At 34.6% G+C, this 26,196-nt stretch overlaps 1 protein-coding gene across 7 annotated transcripts; it reads right to left on the reverse strand.

Moving 5' to 3' along the window:
• Positions 1-27: 27 nt before the first annotated feature.
• LOC107404730 (disease resistance protein At4g27190) lies at positions 28-13,783 on the reverse strand. 7 transcript variants are annotated; one of them, XM_060819414.1, is made up of 10 exons: positions 13,667-13,783; positions 11,552-11,593; positions 11,038-11,160; positions 9,394-9,460; positions 6,427-9,303; positions 4,701-5,991; positions 3,631-3,951; positions 2,742-2,857; positions 2,081-2,184; positions 28-368 (listed from the first exon to the last, which is right to left on the reverse strand). In XM_060819414.1, the coding sequence occupies exons 1-6, from the start codon at positions 13,777-13,779 to the stop codon at positions 4,753-4,755; spliced, it is 4,461 nt and encodes a 1,486-aa protein (XP_060675397.1). In that variant the 5' UTR covers positions 13,780-13,783; the 3' UTR covers positions 28-368; positions 2,081-2,184; positions 2,742-2,857; positions 3,631-3,951; positions 4,701-4,752. The 7 variants fall into 7 exon arrangements, with proteins under 7 accessions (XP_060675397.1, XP_060675396.1, XP_060675395.1 ...); XM_060819413.1 differs by having other exon boundaries at positions 2,081-2,857; XM_060819412.1 differs by lacking the exons at positions 28-368; positions 2,081-2,184; positions 2,742-2,857 and having other exon boundaries at positions 3,442-3,791; positions 3,881-3,951.
• Positions 13,784-26,196: the final 12,413 nt, after the last annotated feature.

The following is a 26,196-nucleotide window of genomic DNA, read 5'->3' on the forward strand; positions in this document are numbered from 1 at the left end:
CAATTTAAACTTTTACAAATCAAAAAATGGATATAAATTGAACAATTTCATATAAATGGATTACAACTATGGTGAATGTTTCAGAGTACCACATCTCTCTGTTTCTTTATTTCAAAATAGAGTTTTTACATTGGGAGTAGAATGACGTGTAATGCAAAACACTGAAAAACTTCTATGACCTGCCAGTCTTCCCAACTGTCAATATTCAGGAAGTAAATGAAATTTCCAGGTAATAAAAGCTAACCACTAGTTTCTTTACCCAAAAAAGAAAAAAATGGATAGCCATTAGTTTAGTACTTACAGCGGCAACAGAAATTAATGTACAAGTCTTGAATGGTTCCAGATTCAGCAGTTGATAAATATTCCACCTGCATTTAACGCAATCACAATGTGCTTGTTCGTAATCTTTGAATCTTTTCCTTGGTATTGAACAGGAAATCTGTTTTTATTATGTTATACTATATATGCATTCATCAATTAGTATGGCATCCAAGATAATGGTTTACCTACAAATAAAGGGGACCCACCTACTCAAAATCACTTCTAAAATTGCAATATTTGTCCCTTGAAATATTATATTTTGTGTCACCTTAAATCCAATTTATAACCTATGATCCAGAGGAAAAAAAAACAAAAAGTCCAATTGATAACCAAGTTAAAGGATAGTGTCACATGTCCTTTACAATAATGTATTGATAACCAAGTTAAAGGATAGTGTCACATGTTCTTTACAATAATGTTAATTTTGCCTCCTTAACCATTGGGTGTTTGTATTCCCCTTGTATATTGTTACCTATTTGGACTGAAGTGATGAAAAAAAAAAAAAAAAAAACATATTTTATGGGGCAATGTGATGATTTTTAAAATGTAGGGGCCAAAATGCTAAAAGTGTGAAAGGTCACTAAAATAAAGTGTATTTGGTTTTGATAATAATAACAATAACAATAACAACAAAGTAAAGTTTTACCGACATAAAATTTCCTATGTATATATTATAAGAGATACAACATAATTCAAAATTTTTGGACAGATAAAAGATTGTGTGCATAGATTAGGCTAATTTAACTTGCATTCACACACACACACACACAAAACTTTTTTTTTTTTTTTTAAATAACTACAATTTATCAATCTTATATTTTAATTGTTTTTTTATTAATGAATTCAATTATTTTATGTCAACAAAGCAAATATATATATATATATATATATATATATATATATATATTTTGCTAGGCTCCCCCAGGCATCCCCTTTCCCCCAAGACTCGAACCCAGCATCCATTGACCGGCGGTGGTATGCTAACCACTGAGCTCTCACACGAGTCTTAACAAAGCAAATTTTTTTAGGTGTTGATAATCCTAACTGAATAATTAAAAAATAATCTATCAAAATAATAATAATAATATATTAAAAATAATATTATTAAGATTCCAATATAATAGTTTTCAATATATATATATATATATATAACACTACAGCTCATTTTGTTTTTTTTTTTTGGTATCCAAAAGAAAAAAAAAAAAAAAAAAAACACGACGGTCTCAAAATCACTTCGTTTTAGTTTTATTTCTTGACCTGATCTATATGCAAAAATGAAAGAATGCACTAGCTTCGCTTCGTCTGTGAACCAACTCGGTTCAAAGTGTTTTTCTAAATCAACTCTGCTTAGCCAAAAGTGTTTTCCCAGAAAATCAATCCCATGTACAGAAATATTTAAGCAGTATTATTTTCCTTGCTATTTTTGTGTTAAATATATTTAATGTAAGTACATTCCCTTTTTGTTTTTTCTGGTTCTCTGTACAGTGCAACTTTGGGATGGATATATGGAAATTCTTTTTTGCATTCAATTAAGATTTCAGAAGATGATCATATTATACTTTTTTGCCTTTTGTTCTGCTTTATTCTTTTACCTTTTGCAACCCATTGAACTCTTAACAGTTAATCTATAGTATCCTTAAAAATGAACTATTTTCTTTAATTACTGTTTTGCCTATTAGGGATTTTTAAATCGCAGAAAGAGTGGAAGATATCAGCTTCTATGGTAGTTTTGTAGGTAAGATTTTCTTTTCATAATTACCTTTATTGTTTCTTACAAACTTTGAAGGCTCTTCATTTGTGCTTGGCAGAGCTTTGGCTTCTGTTTACTGGGGGACTAGTGGCTGATTCGCCATGGTCAAAAACCTGTGACAAACAGGGACTATATGTTAGTGTATACTATTTTGCCATTCAGATGCAGTTCATAATGTGAAACTTACTGTGGATTATTTACAATTTAGAACTATACATTTCTGAAACAATCTTGGTTGTTCATCTCTCAGGGTAATTTTCAACATTCTTTTTGGCCCTAGTGTAAACTTTTGGATGACCATTATTACAAGCGTTTCTTCTTGGAAGCTTGAATAGTTTACTTGGGCCAATCAAGGTACCAGTGTTCTGTAATCATAATTGATGGTTCCTCTACTGCTTCTCCACTCTAGTGTTTTTTTTTTTTTTTTTTCCCTGAGTTTGTAAGTGCTTCCAAGATTTTACAATTAAGGGTAATAGCAAACCAACATATTCCATCATGAAAAACATAAAATAGTTAAACTTTTCTAAAAGTGTTCACTTTGAAAGTATTTCCCGAATATTGTTTGTGTGTATCTCTCTCTTCCCTTTTTTATGCTTGCAAGTATTAGTTTGATGTTTCTGGACAATCTTGTCATTCAGCCAGCAGGGCTGTCAAGAATCGATACAATCACCTTCCTGAAGTCAAGCGCATTCGAAGGCAAGATAGAGCAAGCAACTATGCTTCCTAAACAGCTTCACTTGTTTCTAGCATAATCAGTTACAATGATCCTGTCCATTTTTGCATCTTCTGTAAAAAAAATGAATGATGATTGCAGTCAGAGGCATTTACCAAAATCAATATTCAAGGTGGCTGCTCTCAGACTAACCATGACTGAAGCTCAGAGAAGAAAAGAAGAAAGGAGGAAAAACACAGCACCCCGGGTAGTACTACCATAGAGCCACTACGTAAAATGAGAATCCTAAAAGTAGTTGAGTGAGTTATGGAAGTATTCATGAGGGGTTTTGCATTTTGTATTTGTTACCACAATTATGTATTTCTATTTTTTATTGATAGTTCAATGAAATAGGCTTCATAGGTTTAATTTTTATTGACAGTTCAGAAATCTTTATACCTTTTTCGCAATCTTTTTTGCTTTTTATTTAATCGTTGGACTTGACAGTTTAGCCATAACTTCATAGTAGATGTACCACTTTAAGTTATAAAAGCAAGGAAAAGAAAACCTTTCCTCTTTCTCTATAATCCAAAAAACCTTTACTTGAAGTGGATTAGCGTTGGCACTTGGTATAAAAATTTACTACGAACTTTACCTTATTTATTTATATCTGCAAGGTATATGAAAGAAACCTGCTTCTGTTTATAAGAGAGAAATCTGCTACGATCTCAAAAACTATAATATGTAGTAAAAAGTTCCTCAGTAACTCATATGCTCCAGTTTAAATTTTTGCAAATGAAATATGGAAATAAATTGAGCTACCTCACATTAAATGGATGACAAATATAGGTAATGTTTCAGAGAACCACATTTTTGTCTCAAAATATCTAACAGGAAAATTACCCACATGGTGCTTCTTATTTGACAACAAAGTTTTGCATCAGAGGTAGAAAGGGGTAACGCAAAAACTTGGAACTTCTATGACCTTGTTTTCTCATATCCTTTACTATTCCACCTGCCAGAGCTCCTCGCTGTCGATATTCAGAATGGTCAACCAAATTAATTTTCCTGATAATAAAAGCCAACCATTAGTTTCTTTACCAAAAATAAATAAATAAAGAAAGAAAGAAAGAAAAGGCTAGCCACTAGTTTGATACTTATGGGCGCAACAGAAATTAAGGTCCAAGTCTTGAATGATTCCAGATTCAGCAGTCGAGGAATATCCTACCTGCATTTAATTACAATGTAGTTGTTCATAATCTCTGAACCTTTTCTTGGTATTGAACTTAATATGATATATCCGCATACTTCCATTAATCTTTATTAGTTAATTATGTGATCCAAGGTAAGAAGTAAAGTGTACTTGGTCCTAGTAACAATGAAGAATATTCAACATTGACTTGGGTTTTTAGAATGATCTATTATGTTTGATATACATGGACAGCAAGTAAAGCTTTGGAATTGGTAAAGAAGATATCCAAGCTTGCAATGTGGAGCACCAACTCTGAATAAAAATCCAGAAGCTTTGAGTAAGTTCAGCAACCAACATGGGCAAGCTACATAAAGAGAAGATGAGCTGCCATACAATGTGAGCTACTCAATTGAGTAGAGCAGGCTCCTAGAGAGAGAGCTCTCATGTTAGAGTTAGTAAATAATGCTAGGTGTTTATGTGTTAGTGTCCCAGGGGTTATTATGTGTGTGGGTCCCACTGCATGTATGATTGTTTTATGTTGTGTTCACATAGTTGTTTTGTATAAGTCATTAATATAATAAAAGTGATTTATTTTACCCTCAACAAACAATAACAAGAATAACAATGATAATAAAGTTTTATGAAATATAATCCCCAGTGTGTACACTAGAAACAATAAAATTCAAAAATTTGTGACAGATAAAAGATTAAAGGCTTTCACGATCATTTTCCAAATTTACAAAGTTATACCAAAGAATTGACTAAAAAGTTTGTCATACTCATACCTTTGGTTAGTTTTGACTGTAGTAGATGAGATTCGACCTCGGTAAATGAGATTCAACCTTGGTTGTTCAGCAATAGCTTTCTTGTGGCAGCATTAATGTCACCCTCTTCTAACTGTTGCGTTTGGAAAGAACTGGATTCGTAATTGTCAGAACGCACTACTTCATCAAAGTCAAAGTCAAACTCCATAACTGTATCAAAAATTACATCTACATCTTCACCTTCATCTCCATCTTCGTCTATAGATAGTATTAATTTCTTCAGTTTTGGGGTGCTAATATTTCCATCACAAAAACTCACCATCTGAGGGCAATATTTGAAAATTAACCGTTTCAAATTTGGAAATCTCATTACACAATTCCCTGAATAGAAACTCCTGAGGTTTTGTAGATTACCAAGTACCAACTCTTCCAGCCGATGAAAAACAATTTCAGTACCCTCCTCTGCTTCACTTCCATTATAATCTGCTATTATTTGAATCATCTTTTCGCATTTTTCTATCAACATTTTTCTAAGTTGAGTCAGACTTCTAGCTGCTGATGGTGTTAACAGATATTCCATTCCATGGCATTTTGACACTTCCAGAATCCTCAAAGCTTGGAAAGATATTGAGGCTCGGATTAGATTCTTTAACGTATGGCATTGGAATACCAATAAACATTTCAAATTCTGGAAGGCTCTTCCTGCAGGATGGTAATGCTTCTTCCATGAATCCATCAAACGATCAGTCACCTCATCTAGAATTAGGAATTTCAAAGAGAGAAATATTGCGGCATGTTCTTGATCATCCACATTTAGACCTTCATGATCAATTTCATATTGATAGTTCCACAATGCTTTCTGGGCAACATTAATCTGCTTCAATATCAATCCTTTCAACCGAGGCAGCTTCAAAATAGAATCTTCAATTTCCAGTTTTGGACAATTTGTTATCCTCAATCTATCCAAGGATGAAAACTCCGCCCAACTTTTGGAGCAAAATCTTTCCAAGTTTGGGAGATCGTCGAGCACTAATAACTTAAGATTGGGAAGCAGTTTCTCTTTTTCCATCCTTTCTTTGTCATTTATGACTAGTACATCTTCCATAACACTGCATCCACGTACCTCTAGATGCTCAAGCTGCGCAATCTTTCTGGCCATAGCAAAAGACAAGAGATACTTCAAACTATTGCAACCATGAATCTTCAAGTTTGTTAGATTCTGCATGTTAAAGTTTTCTGGAGGATGGTCTGGCAATAACTTTTCGGAGTTCAGGGTGGACAACTCCAAATCCTTCAAGCTAGGCAATGCAACCTGTAGAGAATAATCATTCATCAAGATCTCGACTAGCTAGTAAAAATGCTATTCAATATTCATCACCAACAATGTGGCAGCTGATGTGGTGGTGGAACCCGTAGAAGTGCTATATATGAGGTGCTTTTCTCATAATAATCACCAGTGTTTATCACTATATTATGATTTATTCGTCAATTCTACCTTTTATTCTACCTTTTTATATCGCTAGATCTAATATAATTTCAGTTAATGTCTAAAAACAAATGGCTAATTATCTTTCTAATTAAGTTTTTGAACAACAAAAACAAACATATATCATGCATGTGAAAATAAATATATAGTACTGGCTAGTGTACGTTAACCTGCTTCAAAATTGAATAACCAAAAATTCAGAATTTTAATTAACTTTAAAACTAACGACAAGAAGTCAGAAATTTAGAGAATCAAACGTACCATAGGATAAAAAAAGGGCAGGGGGCGATTCACATCTAACGGCTCCTCCTCTTTCCTGTGACCAGTGAAGGCAGCTTCCAATTCGGAAAAAGGGAAATGAGCAAGATTCGGAGAAGATTTTAAGATCAAGGAACGTAAATGAGGAAACTCAATCTTCGCAAAGATTAAGTGGGGATGACCCTCTTTCCTTCCATAAGTAACTATCTCACTCATCATCTTACAGTTAATAACTTTGATTTTCTCAATCTCTCTGACACGGGAGGATGACAAGAGATTCTTCAATCTTTCACAATCTTTCACTTCTACAACTCTCAATTGGCCAAAAGAATTTGTTAAGAGTTCATCATGCCATATCTTTTCCAATTTCTTTAGATTTTCAAGACGTAATGACTCCAAACTTTGAAAGAAAGCATTCTGAGAATGATATCTCTGATCCATGGAACCAATGATGTATTGCATTTCATCATTATTCACAATTTTTAGATGCTTCAACTCTGGAAAACCCTCTCTGTCTAATTCATGTATAACATTGTTCAGACCAGTAGATCCATACAGATTCAAAACTTCTGACCTTTTCACTAACATTTCAAGACCATGAAATTCCTGAAATCTGCTTATATTAAGCTCAATTAGTTCCAATTTTCTCGAAGATGGATTTCTTGGAGCAAAGGACTTGTCCAAGTATCTTGGTCCTCCGGCTATTAATATGCCGTATCTCTTCAAGTTCATACTAAACAAGTCTTTTGGCATAACATTGACATCCGGTATGTCTAAATATAAAGTGGTCAGTCTAGATAAATTCTTTAACTCCATAAGACTAGCATTTCTTCTTCCAGAGCCTACTTCAATATCCCATCTTGTAAAGCTCTCGAACATATACAGTTCTTCTAAATGTACTAAATTTGATATGACATTGCATTCAATCACTTCAAGTTTGGAACAATAGCTCAAACCTAATGATTGCAGACGAGTCAATTGTCCTATTTGTCCTGGCAAATTCCTAATTTTGGAATATGAAAGGTCAAGAATTTTTAGATTCCTTAACTCTCCAATTAAAGCCACATCTTCTATCTCACAGTTATTCAAAAACAGAGTATGGAGATTTTTAAGGAATTCAAAGGATGAAGGTAGCGGTTTTAGACATACAGAAGTCAAATCTAAAACTTTAAGCTCCTTCATTGCTTCAAAAAAATGGTTTGGGATTTGGAAGTTTCGATTCTTCTGGAAAGACAGATTGCAGATATGAAAAAACACAAGCTGCGGACACTCTAAGCTTTTTGGAAGTTGATGAGCATCACCCTCAAAATTTGGTAGTGAAATTGCAGTTGCAACTTTGAGTTTTTTATTGTCTTCCAGCTCATCAACATTTCTAAGACAAAACATATTGTATTCTTCAGATCCAATTAAGATGACAACATCACGAACTACGTCATGCATTTTTATTTCGTCCATGTTGGAACCAACATTCAACAATAAAGAAGAAGCCTTGAGAATATCAACCAGTGCAAGCACTTTCTCTCTTGCCTCTTCTAAGTTTTTGATGCTTTGAAATAGTTCCGGCAGACCCATAACATACTTCAACCATACCTCGGTCCCAATCACTGCATCTTCAGGAAATAAACTACAAATCAAGAGTAATGACTTTGCTTCAGTACTTTCCAAAAAGTCATAACTCAACTTTATGCTGGAATACACATTTTTGTTCATGCCTTTGATGTTGGTTGGGGCAGATCTTCGTAGCTCTCGCAAGGCATTACTCCAAATAGGATAGTCTTTCTTTTTCAATGCACTTGCAACTGTCTCGAGCGCAATTGGTAAGCCCGCACATTCTTTGACAATCTCAATTGCCAAAGCTTGTATTTCTGGATTTCTGATTAATTGATCACCCACTATTTTGTCAAACAAATCTTTTGCTTCATCAAAGCGTAAATCATCAAGGACGAAATTCAGGTTGGCATCCATATCATTACATACCACATCCTGAGATCTAGAGGTGAGAAGAATTTTACAATCATTCTTGTCATTCCCAAAGGCTATCCCAACTTCATACAACTCCAATTTCTCCCAGATGTCATCTATGACATGTAACATCTTCTCTTCTCGCCCCAGTTGCTGACGTAGTCGTTTTGCTCTTACATTTTTGTCGTTCTCATTATCACCAAACTTTAGACCTAGCTGATCTGCAATTTCTTTTTGGATCTTGTGGGGGTCCGGAGTTTGAGATACAGTGACTATAACTGCCTTTTTGAATAGCCTGTCATCGTCAACAGCTTTTCTGGCAACTTCTTTAGCAAGCATGGTTTTGCCAACACCGCCCATACCATAAACTCCAATCATCTTGACACCAGGATTCCTTAATGCCTCCATAATTCTGTTGAAGGTGGAGGTTCTTGATTGGAAAATCATGTAGCCTCCTTTGGTCATATCAATGGCAGCCGACTGTGGTGGAAGGCGGTAAGAAACCTTTTGGAATAATGTGTTTGCTGGTTGCATTTCATCACCAGCAGTTTCTGCCAAGGAGTTTGCTATCTTGCTGAGCCGCCTTCGTGATACCAGATTCGGAAACAACTTGCTTGAACACAGAGGCATTGCATAATCTTCATCCTTAAAAAATTCATCATTAGCCTTTTCAATGATCCCAGTTACTTCATTTATCCACTCCTCCACAGCACCTTCGATTTCTTCGCCATTTCGTCCAGCCTCCTCAATAGAGTGCTGCATCCTGGCTTTTTCACCTTTCAAACGCTGAATTTTAGACTTGACGTTGTCCACATTTCTTTTGTAGTGATAGATATAGCCCAATTTACGGGCAACTGTACCAAATGTATACTCGCAAATTTTTGAACCAACCGCTATAAGTAAACCCATGCTGATTTCCTGTAAAACCCAATAAAATTGTACAAAACAAAATTGCCAAAGCATATTTGACAACAATTGAAAACATGTTCAATGAAGGGAATTAAGTACCTGCAGAGTTGATTGGTAGTGGATATAAATGAGCTCAAGCTGTACCTTCAGGTGCAGTCTATTCCTGCTTTTTTTTTTTTTTTTTTTGGTAGTTTGGAATATATTGCAAAGTAGAAGATGAAAGTAAACAAAATTATGTCAGATAGAGAAACAAAAGAGAAGCAGAAAGTATCAAGTTGAAAGGAGGATTGACTCGCTACAAATCAGAATGACAAATAGAAACCAGAAAAATGAAATGCAAGCATGAATATAAAAAAATAGCACTTAGAATAGAATGTATGAGTACGGGGAATTGAGTGGAAGGAGGTGCAAAAATGTTAATATAATATCAGTACGGTTCTCATTAGATCAAAATTATGCATCTCAACCAGTCTTTTATCAGGTCATTAAACTAAAGTCACTTATAACACGGGTTGAATTTCTTTAAAATGTTTGTAATATTATCTTTTCATGCTTTTGACTAATTAACTATTAAAAGAAACTCGATGAAGCTTGTTGCTTTATTAGTGATATGTGTATATATATCGATATATGTTGTCGGGAATATTTTATCACTTCATAAATAATTGGATAACAAAGAAACAATTTTCTAAACTGTTTAAAACAATTAAAATTTTGTGGCTCAAATTATCTAGGTTGTCTAAATTTGGAAATCTTATTAAAGTATTTTCTTTCTTTAAATGTCATATATATATATATATAAAACTGAGATTTAAATATTTATATACAATCAACTTATATGACATGTTTTTACAAAATTATGCTTTTAAAAGCCCTCTCATGAATTATTTGACACTTACAAATGATTCTCGATGTTATAAAAAAAAAAAAAAAAAAAACCTTAAACTGTTAACAAGTCATAGGAAAATTATACATTAAGACAAACTGGCCTTATAAAAAATATATAAAGATTTCAAAATGTAATGTTACTTAAATTCCACAATGAAAAATTTATTTAATTAATATTAATACTTCTTTGAAGAAAGTATTATTTTTAATCATTTTTTAAGAAAATATCATTGTAAAAATATTGTTTTGATGAAAATGTTATTTTTAAAATATTTTTAATGAAAATAATATTTTTGATATTTAGATAATAAAAAAATTTTGGATTAAATTTTTTGGAAAATGGTATTATGGGTATGCCAAACGGGTATTTTCGTCAAATTAAAAAATCATAGTCGAGGGCTTTATTTGTTATTTTAATAATTTAAGTCGGTTGCTATGTTATTTGTAAAGGGTTTTATGGAAAATGAAGACTGCATGGAAAATGAAATATTTTAATTTCATATTTGGGAAACAAAAATTCAAATTATGCACATTATAATAGTTTATAAATTAAATGTACATTATAGACAGAATTTCCCAAAAAAAAAAAATGATAAAGAAATGAAAGGCATAGATTAAAAACAAAATATATTTAGAGTAACATTGAAAATAACAAGATCCCAAGAAAGGAAAAAAATAAATAAATAAAATAACCATTTAACTACTTACTCATGAAACCACTGAGAAACGAAAATGAAAGTAGGAAAATGAAATGGATAAAATTGCATACATAATGGTCAAAGTGAGGTTCTAAAATTGAATTACAATAAAACAAAATGTCAATTTGCAGGAAGCTAGGGGAAGTAAACCATGTACCTGTATATTATTTTAGAGTGGTAATATCTTTTGCGATGCCGACTGTGTGGAGCTTCAAGAGAAGTACGCTTCTTTTTCTTTTTTGGCGAAGTAAAACGCAAGGTTTGTAAGAATGAAAAACAGCTACAACAGAGAAATCAAAACAAACAAGGAGAGCAAACCGGTAAATATATGATAAAGAAAACAAACAAAAACCCAGAAAACGAAGCAACAGACTTTCCACATCAACAGCTGCCTTTTTTTTTTTCCCCCTCTAATTGGAGCTGCTTTATAATTCTGTTTTTTCTTTAATTATGCAAAGTGAGAGGGGAAAAATAGAAAATCCACCCAAAAAAAAAAGGACCATAAAACGAAGGGACAGAGGAACTGATTTTTCACACTGACAAAAGAACTGCTGAATAATATTTTTTAAAATTTTTTTTTTGGTTTAAATTTTGCAAAGTGAATGATAGGATTTAGAAGCAGAAAGATGGCGAGTCGGCGACAGAAACAAAATAAGGGGACAAGCGCAAACCAAGAAGTGCGTAGCTTTGTTTTCTGAAGGTGGGCTTGTAGACTGCATACAAAATAAGATATTTTAATTTCGTGTAGTTTAGCTAAAAGAAAGAAAATTACATATATTTACATTACGATATATATTTTTTTCTATAGATATTATTTTGTACATTATGATTTAGACTTTTATTCGCTATAGTAATATAATATGCGTTACTTACGTGTTCTTCGAGAAAAAGCTTACCAACATTAAAAGAGATTTTGTCCCCAAAAAAAAAAATACAAACAATGGTAAAAAAATGTAAAGTGGAATAGAAGCAAACTATATATAAAACAAAAATAAGAAGAATAAGATACAAAAAAAAAAAAAAAAAAGATTCAGTTAAAGAAAACAACGACAGAAAGCAAGAATTATTATAATTTTTATTATTTAAAAAAAAAAAGATGTACTTGATTATAAATAATTTCAGAACCTTCCCGGTCTGTTTTAAGTGTAGATTTACTAAACCACGATAAAAAAAAATCTCATTGAAATAAAATAAAACTACAAAAACAAAATCAGGAGATGATATCAAACACCAAGAATAAATGAAATGAAAATGGGAAAATGTAATGGATAGAATTGCGTTCCTTACTGAAGCTTACACCAAATGGAGCGTTAAGAGTGTGGAAGGTTAAGAGGATTTCCTATAAAACCAGGCCATATTATTTTACCTAACATTCAACCACTATCATTGTACTCGACATTGACTTCTAGTCTTCTAACAATGACAAAACTAAATAAAGAAGCACGTATTAGTTTTGCATATAAGCCTTTATAGTTTTACAAATTACATAAATATTCTAACCACATTTCATTTTTTGTTGCAATTTATCACTTCCTTTATTGTGTACATTTTTTTTTTTATGGTTTTCTTTTTTCTTTTTTGTTTTAAATTTGTAAAATTATCGTAATTCAATATAATGGAAATACAATCAATAAAAAGGTCAAAGAAAAATTATACATGGAGAGACAAAACCAGCCTTATAACATGGAGAGAAAACTTTGTTAAAAAAAATTTAGAAATATAGCCCCTACAAGACAATCAAATGGTAAAAACCATTGTTTCCTCAAGCAATAATTTGAGTTCAAATCCCCCTCACCACAATATTATTAAAAAAAAAAAAAATTAGAAATCTATCTAATTTCATTTTTAAATTAATAATATACATTGTCAAATTAAAAGTTTTTAATTAGATATAATGATTTGACATTAATATTTTCTATTAGATCAAATAATAAATAAAATAAATGGAAAAAACATATATATATATATATATATAGATATAGATATATAAAGTGGCAAAAGCAAGCATTGAAATAAACAGAAAATTTTTGGCGAGAAACTTGGAATCTAACCAAATAGATAGAGGTTCAGATTTTATCATCGTCGAGATCGGAGCGTCAGTCATACGTACGGAACTATAAACACAGAAACTACATTGGATTTTTTTGCTATGGTGGTTTATAGCCTAATAAAAAATTTGGAGAACTTAACGGAAAACCACCATATAATAATGTTTTATATTAACAATTGAGTTTTATTAAAGAAAATTACGAATAAATAATTTTTTTAGCAATATACAGAGTACTCATTTATACATAAAGAAAAAAACGATTGCTATCTAAATATGGATTAAGAAAAAACAAATAAATTAAATTTGCATTTAAGAAAACCAAACACATGACGATTAAGTAGTAATTTTTTTCATAAAGATTTCCTAAAAAATTAAATACAAAAACTGTTTCATCTTTGTTAATATTTGATTGTTCAAAAAGCCCAAAAGGATTATTACTTGAATTCGTCCTAAACTTTAGTAGTTGTAATTAAAAATATTCTTGTAATTTTCACACACAAATAACTTGTATATAAACAATAAATACTTTTCTTATAACTACATCTTCACGATTCCCATTTCAATTTCTTTAGCATTTAATTTGTGCAGTCTGATATTTAAATAAATATATATATTTGATGATGTGCCATCCATATTAATGTTACGTTAGGTATTGAGTATATGAATATTCTGAATTTAAAAGCAAATAAACAAGAACAAAAAGATAAATAAAACAATTAGGGACAGAATTGCGTATCCGAAGAAGGTTACAGCAAATGAAGTGCGAGGGTAGTGTGCAAGGAGAGAGGAATTTCTAGAAAACCAATGGCAGAAATTAATATTATGAAAAGCTTTATAATACCTTAGCATTATTATTGACTTCCAAGCCTCCTACTATTGATTTCTACTAATATTCACCAAAAAAAAAAAAAAAAGAAAGAAAGAAAAGTCTTCTACCAATGGCAAAAGACAGTGCAGCACATTCAGACCCACACCCTCAATAATTCTAAGTTGGTAGGCCCATTCCAATCCTAAAAATTAAACACAAAAAGGATGCGTCTGTAGGGTGTGCAAATATAAATCTCATATTAATCAATCTCATATTAATCAAACATTGGTATTCTAAAGGTATATAAGAGAATTAGATTATTTCCTATATAACATTAACCTTTTAAGTGGAACTTAAGCCTTAACAAGTTTGATAGCATAAAATTTCGGGTCAAGGTGGTCATTATTTTATCTGTTTTTTTTTTAATTATTATTCATTTTATTTTAATCTTCACTACTTGTATAATTAGTGGTGATTATTCTTTTTCTTTTATTTACTCATTTTACTTAATTCACCACTACTTGTATAATTAGTGGTGATTATTGATTAGTGATCATTTTATTTGTTCTTTTTCTTTTATTTAATTCATCACTACTTGTAAAATTAGAGGTGATTATTCCTTTTCTTTTATTTGTTCATTTTATTTAAACAAAATTTACTATTCATCACTCCTTGTATAATTAGTGGTGATTATTGATTAGTGATGTGGCTTACTTACAAATACTGGTGATTACGGATTACTGATTAGTAATATGGCTTACTTATAGTTTAAAAATATTTCAGGTGACCTTTTTTGTTTAAAAAAAGTCACCCATTATTTGTCCACATTAAAATAGACAAGCTTGTTGCATCGTTTAATTTTTTGTATGATGTGTCGTATAATTTTTTTGTTTCTAGTGTCGTCTATTAGGTGTCATTAGAACCCTGGTCTTTTTGGTGTAGTGAATTTTTATAAATCAATTATCCACTACCATAAATTGTAAGGTTGCTATAATCGGCAACCAATATTACAGCCTTTTACTATATATACATATATATAGTGATGAATAACAATGTTATTTTTTAAAAACTAGTCCACCTTCAATGAACCTTAATTTGAATAATAATGTGGGTTCACACCTGAAATTATAGGAGCCATAAGTTGTAGGAAACATAGAATTTGTGATTTCACAGCTCATGTGGACCTCCAGAAGGAAAACAACCCATTCCTAACTACCAAACGCAAGGTCATGAGCCATAACTGCCTTTCCTTTTCACCTTGATCATTTTCTATTTGGTTGCACAAAACTCCAATTTTGAATTTGTACATGCTACAATAACAATGATAGAGGATGCACATACTACGTGTAGCAAAGTAGGTCCCAAATCATCAACCAAAAAGAAAAAAAAGTTAAAATTAGAACCATTCAAAGACTTAAACAGCAAATATAATAAAATCAAAAGGAAAATTTTACACACTGGTTTCCTAAAAAGCAGGATTTAAGCTTGAAAACTATTTATAAAGAGAATGTATTTCCACCTTAAATATGTATAGTTCCATAGCTTAAGTTTGAAGAACAAATTCATGAGAAACACCCAAAATACAGTAGTATTTTTTTTTTAATGATTTTTTCATTTTTCAATAGAAAACTTTTTTTTTAGCATATTTTTAGTTAATTTACTATATGCCGCTCACTTTTTTTTTTTTTTTTAAATTTATTTTCTATTTTTTGTGTATTGGGTCTAAAAGTCAATTAACATCGCATGCTCAATAATATATTTTAAGTAGTTGAACACATTAATTTCAATGCTTTAAAAAATATAGGAACATGTCTCTGCCACCTTCTAGTGATCCTTCGTCCAAAAACTGCCCCACCTTAATTAAAATATCAACGACCTTGGAATTAGTGAGTAATGTCATAAATTTCACCACCGCTATCTTTAGCTGCACTCACCAATTCTCCACCGTTGCCTTCTTAAGATTTGCTTAAAGATTGTCTATATTGCATCTACAGATCTGCAAAGGAAGATAAAACCCCGATGACGACCAACAGCTGCAACTGTATTTGCCTTAATTAGGGAGCAATAATCCAGATTCAACTCAAACAATAAACTGTATTAATATATATATATATATATATAGATATAAAGAAATGTTACAGTGGGAAAGGTAGCCCACTAAGGGTGAGGTAGTCCACTGAGTGGTGGGTGACACACCTCTCATAAAATGTTGCAGGATGTGCAACAGTGAAAAATTGGCTGTTGCGTGTCTACTAATATGCTGCACACCCACCACTTAATGAGCTTCCTCGCCTACTTGAAAATTTTTTTATATATACACTGATAAAACTCAATTGGATCACAAAATGCAACAGACAATCACAAAGCTTTAACCATGTACCTAGTGGAAAAATCTTTTGCAGTATAAATTGAGTGGAGTGGAATATGTAGCTAAGCAGCTTCAAGAGCAGAGTATGTAAACCCTTCTCTCTATTTTTTTTTTTTTTTTTAATTGTCGTGAAGTTATTTGTATCAGAAAATTAACAAACTTAGAAGACAAAGATGAAGTTTATGAATTATCTAAACCAGAAAACAAAAGGTTTAGGAGGTAGAGATAAATATATTATCAAGATTAAATTGGATTTATAATTTAATAATGTGATGGAGTAAAACTATACCTTTGATGGAGATTTGATGGGATGAAAATAAAACTTGATCAAGATAGGACTTATAATATCATGGCTTTTATCATCATTAACAAGCTTTAGGTGGAGGGCACCCTTTGACAGTTAGGATCCTCTTGTTTTTTCCATCCTTAATTGTGCCAGGTCCACCGTTTGAAACACCAAAATTCCAATAAACTTCTTCTTTTCAACATGTTCTAGTTCATTTATTTATTAATTCTTTTTAATTCTAACATTCTAGCATCCTAGTTTTCTATGAATTCATTTCTAGCTTTCATTTAATTAGTACTTATATTTCAATCTGTTCTAATTTTATTTTTTACAAGTCATTTTGCTAAGTTGAATTTTATTGTTAATAAAGTCCGATATACTGTTGTCGGTATTAGAACCCATACAAAAGTAAACACAAAGAAATGAAAAACGATACAGCAGCAAAATAAAAACAAACGATAATCGCAAAAAAAAAAAGAGCAGAGGAACAGAGAAACGAGAATTTCCACAAAGCCAATGCAGACAATATAAAAAAGCTTATAAAACCTTTGCATTATCAATGAGTTCCAATTCCAAGTCTTCTACTGATGGCAAACTAGATAGCTGGGCACATTTGGACCCACATTCTCAACGATTTTGCGGTGCAATCCTAAAAATTAAACACAAACAAAAAGGATGCGTCTGCCAGGGGTCCTAAAGTCATTTTGCTCTTCATGGGTATTCTTATCGTTGAAAACACCAATAGCTATCACAAATTGTGAACATTCATGACCCATGTGGTAGCAGAAGAAAATAAAATTCAATTTTCTTTAAGTAGTGACAACAATCATTCAGAATTTTTAACCAAAATTACTATTCATCACTACTAATAATTACTGGTTATTAGTGATGTGGGTTACTTAAGCTATTTTTTTATTTTATTTTTTTGGGTAAGGTAGTCATATTATGGTTCAGGAATTAGTCTTAAATTTTTATAAATGAATCATCGATGACCAAATTAATATAAATTGCTGGGTCACTATAAACGGTGACCATCACAGCTTGTGTCGTCACTATAAACGATGACCACCATATCAATATGAAATTTTTGGGTAACTATAAACAGTGACCATCACAGCTTGTTAAGTCACTATAAACAGTGACCACCATATTAATATAAATTGTCACTATAAACAGTGACCATCACAGCTTGTTGCATCAATAGAAACGGTGACCTCACAGCCGATGAATTACAATGTTATATTTTCTAATAACTAGTCCACCTTCAAATGAACATTAATTTGAATAAAAATGAGGCTTCACATCTCAGATGGGCAAACTAGGAGTTCTAAATTGTAGGAAACATAGAACTTGTGGTTTCAAAGTTCAAATGATGGTCCTCCAAAAGGAAAACAACCCATTCCTAACTACCAAGCAAGTACATGGTCATTAGCCTTGACTACATTTACTTTTCACCTTTTGTCATTTTGTTTTGGATTTCCAAACTCCAACTTAAAATTTGAACCTACTAAAAAAAAAAAATTATCAAGAAATATCCCTCCCCGATTTATCCAAAAAAAATTATGAATAAAAAATTGTACATATGACGATGATAGAGGATGCAAATACTACATGCGTGTAGTAAACAGTACGTCCCCAAAAAAGTTATCAAAAAGGGGGAAAAAAGGAAAAAAAGAATAAAAACCATATAAATAATTCAATAGCAAATATAATTAAATCAAAGTGAAATATTAACACTCTGGTTTCCTTAAAAAACAGGATTTGAACTTGAAAACTATACATATAAATAATATAAGTACAAATATATAGTTCCATAGCTTAAGTTTGAAGAACAAATTGAGATAATACCAAGAAAACTTATTTAGTATATTGTTAGTGAATTTCCTATATACAGTTTTATTTTTTTGTTTTTTGTTTTTGTTTATTTATTTATTTGCTCTCAAAGTCAATCAACATCAGAAACTCAATAATTTTAGGTAGTTGAACACATTAATTCCAATGCTTTGAAAAATATATGAATCTGTCTCTGTCCGGTACTAGTGATTCCTATCCTAAAATATCTCCATCTTAGAATCTTATCGTACAAACCTTCAGATTAGTGAGCCATGTCATAATTCTTAGGGTGGATTTTTTAGCTTTCCCAGATTTTTTTGTGAACCTGCCAAGTTATAAGGTGAACAGAGGAGCACAAGAATACAGGCAGTTCTAGCGTGTGACCCAATTGGGAATGTTAGCAATAGCTTCATTCACTATCTTTCAATTAAAAGGGTAAACTCTATTATATAAACAAATTTTGAGAGTCATATGCTGTCTTAGGAGAAACAGAACATAGTCCATATATATAGGAAGTTTTAGCACAATTTGTGAAAATAAAATGTCAGAAACTACTGAGCGTGAAGCATAAATATCGGGTCTTACATGTACAAAACAACAATTTAACATAAATAAGAGTAGTTAGCAGGATTTAAACAGGATACAAGTTAGAAAATCATGTTATGATATCAGGTAAATCACCCTCAAACATTTAAACTTTGGGTATTATGAAGTAGGACAATGAGACACAGTACTAGTTAGTACTGCATCTAATAAGCTTCCTTGAGATACAACTTAATTACTTATTTTTGGTTTACTTTCCCAGCAAATTCGAGTAGGTATACATTTAATTCCCATTTACCAACAAAATAAAAAATGAAACAAGTCAAAGACAAAGTGATTAGTTCGCAAATAGATTAATATGAATGGTTGTCTTTTTTCTCCAATATTCTTCCTTATTTAATCCAGGATATTTCCTAAAAGCTAGTGGAATTTCCACAATGCGCTATAATGGACAAGATTAAGGAATATATAATTTTGACAAAAAAATCTTAGAGGGATGTATTCAATTTAGAGTTTGATGGATTTAAAATGAATTATAGACTTTAAAGGATTTGATGGATTGTTATGGAATTCTACAGACTCCATAAAGATTTTGTAAGAATCCAATGAAATCTTTGGATTTAAAGGTGGATTTCATATCTATAATTTTCTTCACAATTTCCCTGTTAAAATCCTTTCAAATCCATTAAAATCCATCATTTTTTAAAGTCTTTTAAAATCAATGACTTTTTGAATACCACCAGATTTTAAAAGAATTCTATAAAGTCCTAATTGAATACATCTAGATTTTAATGGACTTTTATAAAATCCATCAAAATCTGAATTGAATATGTAACACCCCGTCCCGAATCGCACCGGAATCCGTGCACGTTGACCAAGGTTGACCGTTGACCGTTGACCAAAGGGGTCAAAAGTTGACTTTTTGACTCGGTGGGAATTTCGAGTTGACCAGGGTACCGTGGCGAAGTGCATGACGCCCTGAGTTCGTAGGCTAGTAGCACGTCAAAAACGGAGCTACGGTTTGAAAGTTATGGGCAAAACAAGTTGAAGTGTAAACTGTCTAAAAGGTGCCGCGAGTTGACTTTTTCTTGTGATGTAATTTTGAGTTGACTCTTGTATGGTTGTAAAGTACTCGTCGATACGAGTTCATAGACTAGCGGCACGCTTAAATCGGACATGTGGTTAAAAAGTTACGGACATTTGAAATTCGCCGGGTACCGTATTATTTTAATATATTTGGCTTAAGTGCACAGTAACGCCACGTGTCAGCTTCTGATTGGTCCACATGGCATGAACAATGTCACGCAGGGTTTTTATTTGTTAAAACTCTCGGGGAAGAGAGAGAAAGGGAGAGAAGAGAGAGAAAGAGAGAGAGGAGAGAGAGGACCCACCGGCCGCCGGTCATTTTCACGTTTTCCGGCCTAGTTACTGTACATGTGCCGGCCATCCAGATTGCCCACCTCATTTCCGGCAAAACCTCCAAATTTCACGGCGAACGGCCGCCGGACGCGCCCGGATCGGAGCTCCGAAGTTCTGCGGCGAGTTTTTCCCCTCCACCGCCGGCCACCGCGAATCGACCCTGTTCCGGCCGATATACAGTACACGCGCCAGCTAACCTTGATCCTCTCCTCAAGTCCGGCCTACCCACCAAAAATCACGGCCATCGGACCACCGACACGCCGGGATCGGAGCGTTTTCCGGCGAGGGGTCGGAAATCTTCAAACGGTGATTTCTCCGCCGTCCGACCTCCGTTTTGCTCACCGCCGGTCCCGTTGGATTGCTCTCCTCACGATCTACAAGTCTGCAAAATTTCACAGCCAACGGCCACCGCACGCGCTGCCGCCGGCGACGGTTGCCGGTGACCGCGGCGGCCCGCCGGAAAATACTGTTCCGGCGAGTACCCGAAATTCCGGCCAGCTCCAGTCCGCAGTGTTCGACCTCCTAAACCCAAATCCGACTTCCGTTTCCGCCAATTCGCGACGGTTTGGGAGAATTGCAGAGCCGAAACCCAAAAAGCTTCCCGATAAAATTCCGACCCCGTCGGGTACGATAATCGGAAATTAAGACCGGATCTGTGATTAGCATCACTCGAGCTTCGATTCGGTATATAATTCGTAAATTTTAGTTATCGTTTGGTGTTCGCTCCCCGGGTACCCATTTGGGGATTACCCGAATAAAATATTAATATTTGTGGTTTTGGTACTGTGGATGTTTTAGGTGCACGTGCGAGTAGCGGAGTCGATCCTGCGGAGGATCTTGATTGAGATACATGCACAAGGTGAGTGACCCACCTTCAAATTTATTTGGGGAATTTAATTGGTGAATATATTATGTGTGATTTAAATATTTGGAATTTAATTTCTATGTGCCAAATATTTATTGGATTTATTGTGGAATTGTTTATGAATTTATTGGATTTAAGAACATGTGCATTATATAAATTTATGCCATGTGAAATTATTTTATGGTTTTGAGGATTTTGAAATTGGTGTGGTTTTAATATTAAATTGGGCACGATTTGATTTTCAAATATTTCAAGGAAAATATTTGGTTATGTTGGTGATTTCAATTTTTATAAAATATGCCCATGGAATATTATGAGATTTGATTATTATATTTCGAGAAGTATTTATGCTATTGAGAAAATGTGGATATTTGAATTGGTGGATTTGAAAATCATGGAATTTATGGTGTTGATTATAAAGAAATTACGGAGAATTTCCGGGTTCAAGCGGATGGACTATGCCCACTATGTTTATGAAAAATGTGAAATTTGTTATATAATTTAAATATGTGGATTTTATGATTTTTGGATGCACCGTGCACGTACTGGTGTTCTGTTTATATGTGATATGGTTAGTGTGCACACGGTTATGATTAGCGCGCAGGTGGGTGTGATTAGCGCGCAGGTGATGTGATTAGCGCGCAGGTGGGTGTGATTAGCGCGCGGTTGATATTATGAGGTTGTCCTGTGGTTGCCATCGGATGAGGGTAGGCCACCCCCCTTGGCCGGGACACCAGGTTAGCAGCGGCGCAGTGGGACGCCACGCGACCGTATGCCGGTTTCTCTCTATAACCTCCTGTCTGGCGGTACCTTGGGATGCTGGGTACTGTTGGCGCCACTGGTATATAGTGGGTGTATCAAATGATTTTCAGAACTGTGTTTTAAAAATAAAATGTTTAGAAAATGTATTGGAATTAAAATTATAATTGTTACTGTTCTGGTATTTATTTGATGTCTTGGTTTTCGAGGAATACGAACAAAGGGTTTTGTGAAAAGATTTTAAAAGGGGAACTTTTCCAACTGAGAGAATTGTAAGGGTTTTGAGAGAAATTATTATTTCCAATTAATTATTATTTATATACTTATTACTGTGATATTATATTGTATAGTAGATAGGGTCACTCACTGAGATGATTAGCATCTCACACTCTTAAATTCCGTTCCTCTAGGTACCAGGTTGTCGGTGTTCATTCGGAGCGGACTTGATCTTCCTCGCTGTTTTAGTTCGGCAGTACCCGTTTATTCTTTTATTGCAGTTGTACTATTTCTTTCACTCTGGTTGTATTTATCTTGCACTGGATTACTGTATTTTTTTTTTATATTGAAGTGCTGAAATTTGTGGAAACAATTTGTAGACTGTGGGAGGAATAAGAGGATGTTGTTAGAAGTGTGTTTTCAGTGCAGGTAATTTGTGGTAAGTAAATCCCTTAGGGGAGGCTCTGCCGGATTTTCCGTTGGAGGGTTCGGTAGGATTTCCCTGGGATCAGGGCTGTCTAGGGTTCCGGGGAAGGAATTTTGGACGGGTCCTGACAGTTGGTATCAGAGCTCTAGGTTCTAGTATTCCTAAGGGACTGTGCATTGTTGTGTGTCCCATCCATATCTAATCTCTCGTTTTACCCGTGTGAAAGCGTTCTTTCTGTTTGTCTCGAAGTAAATTCGTTGCCCGAGTTTGAATAACTCTAATCTTCGAGGGTGTCAATTAGGATCATCTAGCCTAACGGGAAATTCCTATGGCTTAGTCGATGGTCGAGGATGCCTTTTCTTGTTGAAGGTCAAGTTTATCATCGTGAATGGTATCCATTTCGTTCATGGAGAAGAAGGATGATTGGCTAAGGATGTGTGTCGATCAATTTCAAGGCGTCAAAATATTTTTTCGATCGTTTATCAAAAAATTAAATGCTTTTCAAAGTGGTATTTGAAATTAAAGGTGTTTTATTCAAGTATTTTTGGTTTGTGCTCGTACATGTATCTGTATGTTATATTGTTGATATTGTACTGCACCATATGGAGGCGGCGAACCAATGTGGTCCATGTAGAGCTAGCCCCATGATCATGTTGCCTACGAACCCGGGGAATTGGACGGCCAATATAGGCAACCACCCTGGTTTGTATTGGTAGCAGAGTGTCGGCGACAGTTGGAATCATGGATTACGTAACATGTAGAAGGTGTCGTACGTACCTCCATTACAAGCGTGCATATTTTATTTTATGCTATGGATTTTAAGATATGAATTTCAATGTGGAGTTTTAACAATTGCCTATGCAAGTTAGGTATATTTGAAAAATATATTTTATCATTTGTTTTATGTTATGGTTTTTCCAAGAGCGACTTAAGGGTTAAGTATCGCCAGTCGAGAATCAAAAGCAGGACTCAAAAAGGAGATCCTAAAGGAAGCACGTGATTCAATGTATGCGATACACCCCAAGGGTATAAAGACGTATGGAATGCTCACTGGATGACATGGTGGTTTGGCACGATAAAGGAAGTTGCAAGATCCGAATAAAGGTACTTAAGTCACCGACAAGTAAAGTAGGGAGATGTAAATATGGATTTCGTGCTTAAACTATCGTTCACAAAGAGAAGGTACGACAGCGTTTAGAGAATCAAGCAAGCTCCGGATAGCGACTAAAGTTCTACTTGGTGGTTGATGAGGTTAATGAGATGAGGATGATTCCTTAGGCATGGTTGGATGTTTAAGCAGGGTTATTTTCATTCTAGAAGCTAAGATCTTGATATCTTATTTCCCTGGAGATTTAAGGTTCGTATTGGTGGTGCTTTATCGATTCAAGGTGGTTGATATTGTTGGTGATAATTTACAATGATAAGGAGTATGATTTTTGGGACGTAGTTAGAATTTAAGAAGTGTGGAATACTTTTATGGGTTAAGGATCTAGTGATTTGTTCATAGTATTGGTGGTGATGCTAGAATTAAGATTTAAATTCTTTATTGCTTGAGGTGTGGATTCATGGAATTTATTTGAAATGGGGAAAACTTAGGGTTTTCAAGAATGGTATTTGGATCTTGAGAATTTTATTCATGACCTTGATGAATTTAGTTAAAAGAAAGATTGATGTTTGTCGAGGTTAAGACTATTGGTTAATCAATGAGGAGCAAGGGTTTTATAATTGTAAGTACTAGGAGGGTAATTGAAGACAAGTGAATTAATCTCAACCTTAACTTGGTGATACCAGTATTTGAGGAAATTAGACTTAAGTTCTAATCTTACCTTTTGAATTGCTGATCGAGTTACGAGAGTTGGTTGTTGGTTTAAGGATGCATGCTTCAGAAGCACTTTATGGTTAGCGTTCGATTATGACCAAGATGACATTATTGGTGGATTGGTATGAAGAGAGAAGTGGCAGACTTCGTATCAAAGTGTTTGCTTTGTCAACAAGTGAAAGCAGAAAGACAGAAGCCTTCGGGACTACTCCAACCTTTACCGATTCCCGTGTGGAAGTGGGAAGAACTCAACATGGACTTCGTATTCAAGCTTCCTTCCACACCTAGAAGGTATGACGGCATTTGGGTAATCATTGATCGTCTCACCAAGTCGGCACACTTCCTACCGGTACGAGAATGTTTTTCACCCGAGAAGTTAGCCCAGTTGTTCGTGCAAGGCATACGTGGGATCAGTTCAAGATGGCCTTCTCTACTGAGTTTTGTCCTCCTGCCTACCGTGAAGCAAGAAGGAGAGAGTTCGAGGAACTACGACAGGGGAACATGACGGTGACAGAGTACGAGAGGAGATTCCGAGAACTATCAGAATTCTACATGCACCTAATTCCCGACGATCACACGAAGAAGGTGAGGTTCATAGACGGATTGAAAGAGAGCATCAGCTACACCCTTTCTGGATCAGTACATCCCACCTATCAGTCCGCCAGGGATGCAGCGCTCGAGCTAGAGAGACAAGAGGAGATACACAGACCCTCGAGGCGCAGATCATTCGAAGGTTCGTATAGCGGAGTACCTCGACAGGGGGCAGCTAAGAAGAGCCATAGCTCAGGCTTAGACAGTGATGGGTTAAGCCCACGAGGCAGATTCCAGAGGAGAGATAGTTATCGCATGCCCCAGCCAGCTCGCCATTCGATCAGTGTGGATGCAAGCTCGTATCAGTAGTCACGCATTGGTTCTCCGCGGATTTGTCCACTTTGTAGGGAGAATCATTCTGGGCAGTGTCAGATGGATGGTTTATGCCTTCGGTGTGGGCAGCCAGGCCACATAAGGAGGGATTGCCCTTATGGTAGCAGCAGTGTGCTAGAAGCAGGTCGACGGACACAGCATACGGGGATATTTCCAGGACAGAGTTCCCAGGGGAGTCAGCCAGTAGGAGTTTCTTCGGGATCAGTCCAGCCGTCTTCAGGATCGAGTCGAGGTAGAGGAAGGAGACCCCAGCAGACAAGTCAAGGCCGGGTGTTTGCTATGATGCAGCAGGGAGCCAGGACTACGCCCGACGATTTCACAGATCAAGTGATGGAAGCAGACCTGATCCTGTTGGATCTATCCGGACTTGAAGTAGTGTTGGGCATGGATTGGTTGGCAAGGAACTACTTAGTCGAGGAAGCGACATGGGAGCCCGAAGCGCAGGTGCGTGATCAGAACCCTTGTTTGTTCCAGTGACACGCGGAAATTTCGAGGATGAAATTTTTCTAAGGGGGGAAGGCTGTAACACCCCGTCCCGAATCGCACTGGAATCCGTGCACGTTGACCAAGGTTGACCGTTGACCAAAGGGGTCAAAAGTTGACTTTTTGACTCGGTGGGAATTTCGAGTTGACCAGGGTACCGTGGCGAAGTGCATGACACCCTGAGTTCGTAGACTAGTAGCACGTCAAAAACGGAGCTACGGTTTGAAAGTTATGGGCAAAACAAGTTGAAGTGTAAATTGTCCAAAAGGTGCCGGGAGTTGACTTTTTCTTGTGATGTAATTTTGAGCTGACTCTTGTATGGTTGTAAAGTACTCGTCGATACGAGTTCATAGACTAGCGGTACGCTTAAATCGGACATGTGGTTAAAAAGTTACGGACGTTTGAAATTCGCCGGGTACCGTATTATTTTAATATATTTGGCTTAAGTGCACAGTAACGCCACGTGTCAGCTTCTGATTGGTCCATGTGGCATGAACAATGTCACGCAGGGTTTTT

This window comes from Ziziphus jujuba, chromosome 8 (assembly GCF_031755915.1).
Source record: "Ziziphus jujuba cultivar Dongzao chromosome 8, ASM3175591v1".
In the NCBI taxonomy this organism is placed as follows: domain Eukaryota; kingdom Viridiplantae; phylum Streptophyta; class Magnoliopsida; order Rosales; family Rhamnaceae; genus Ziziphus; species Ziziphus jujuba.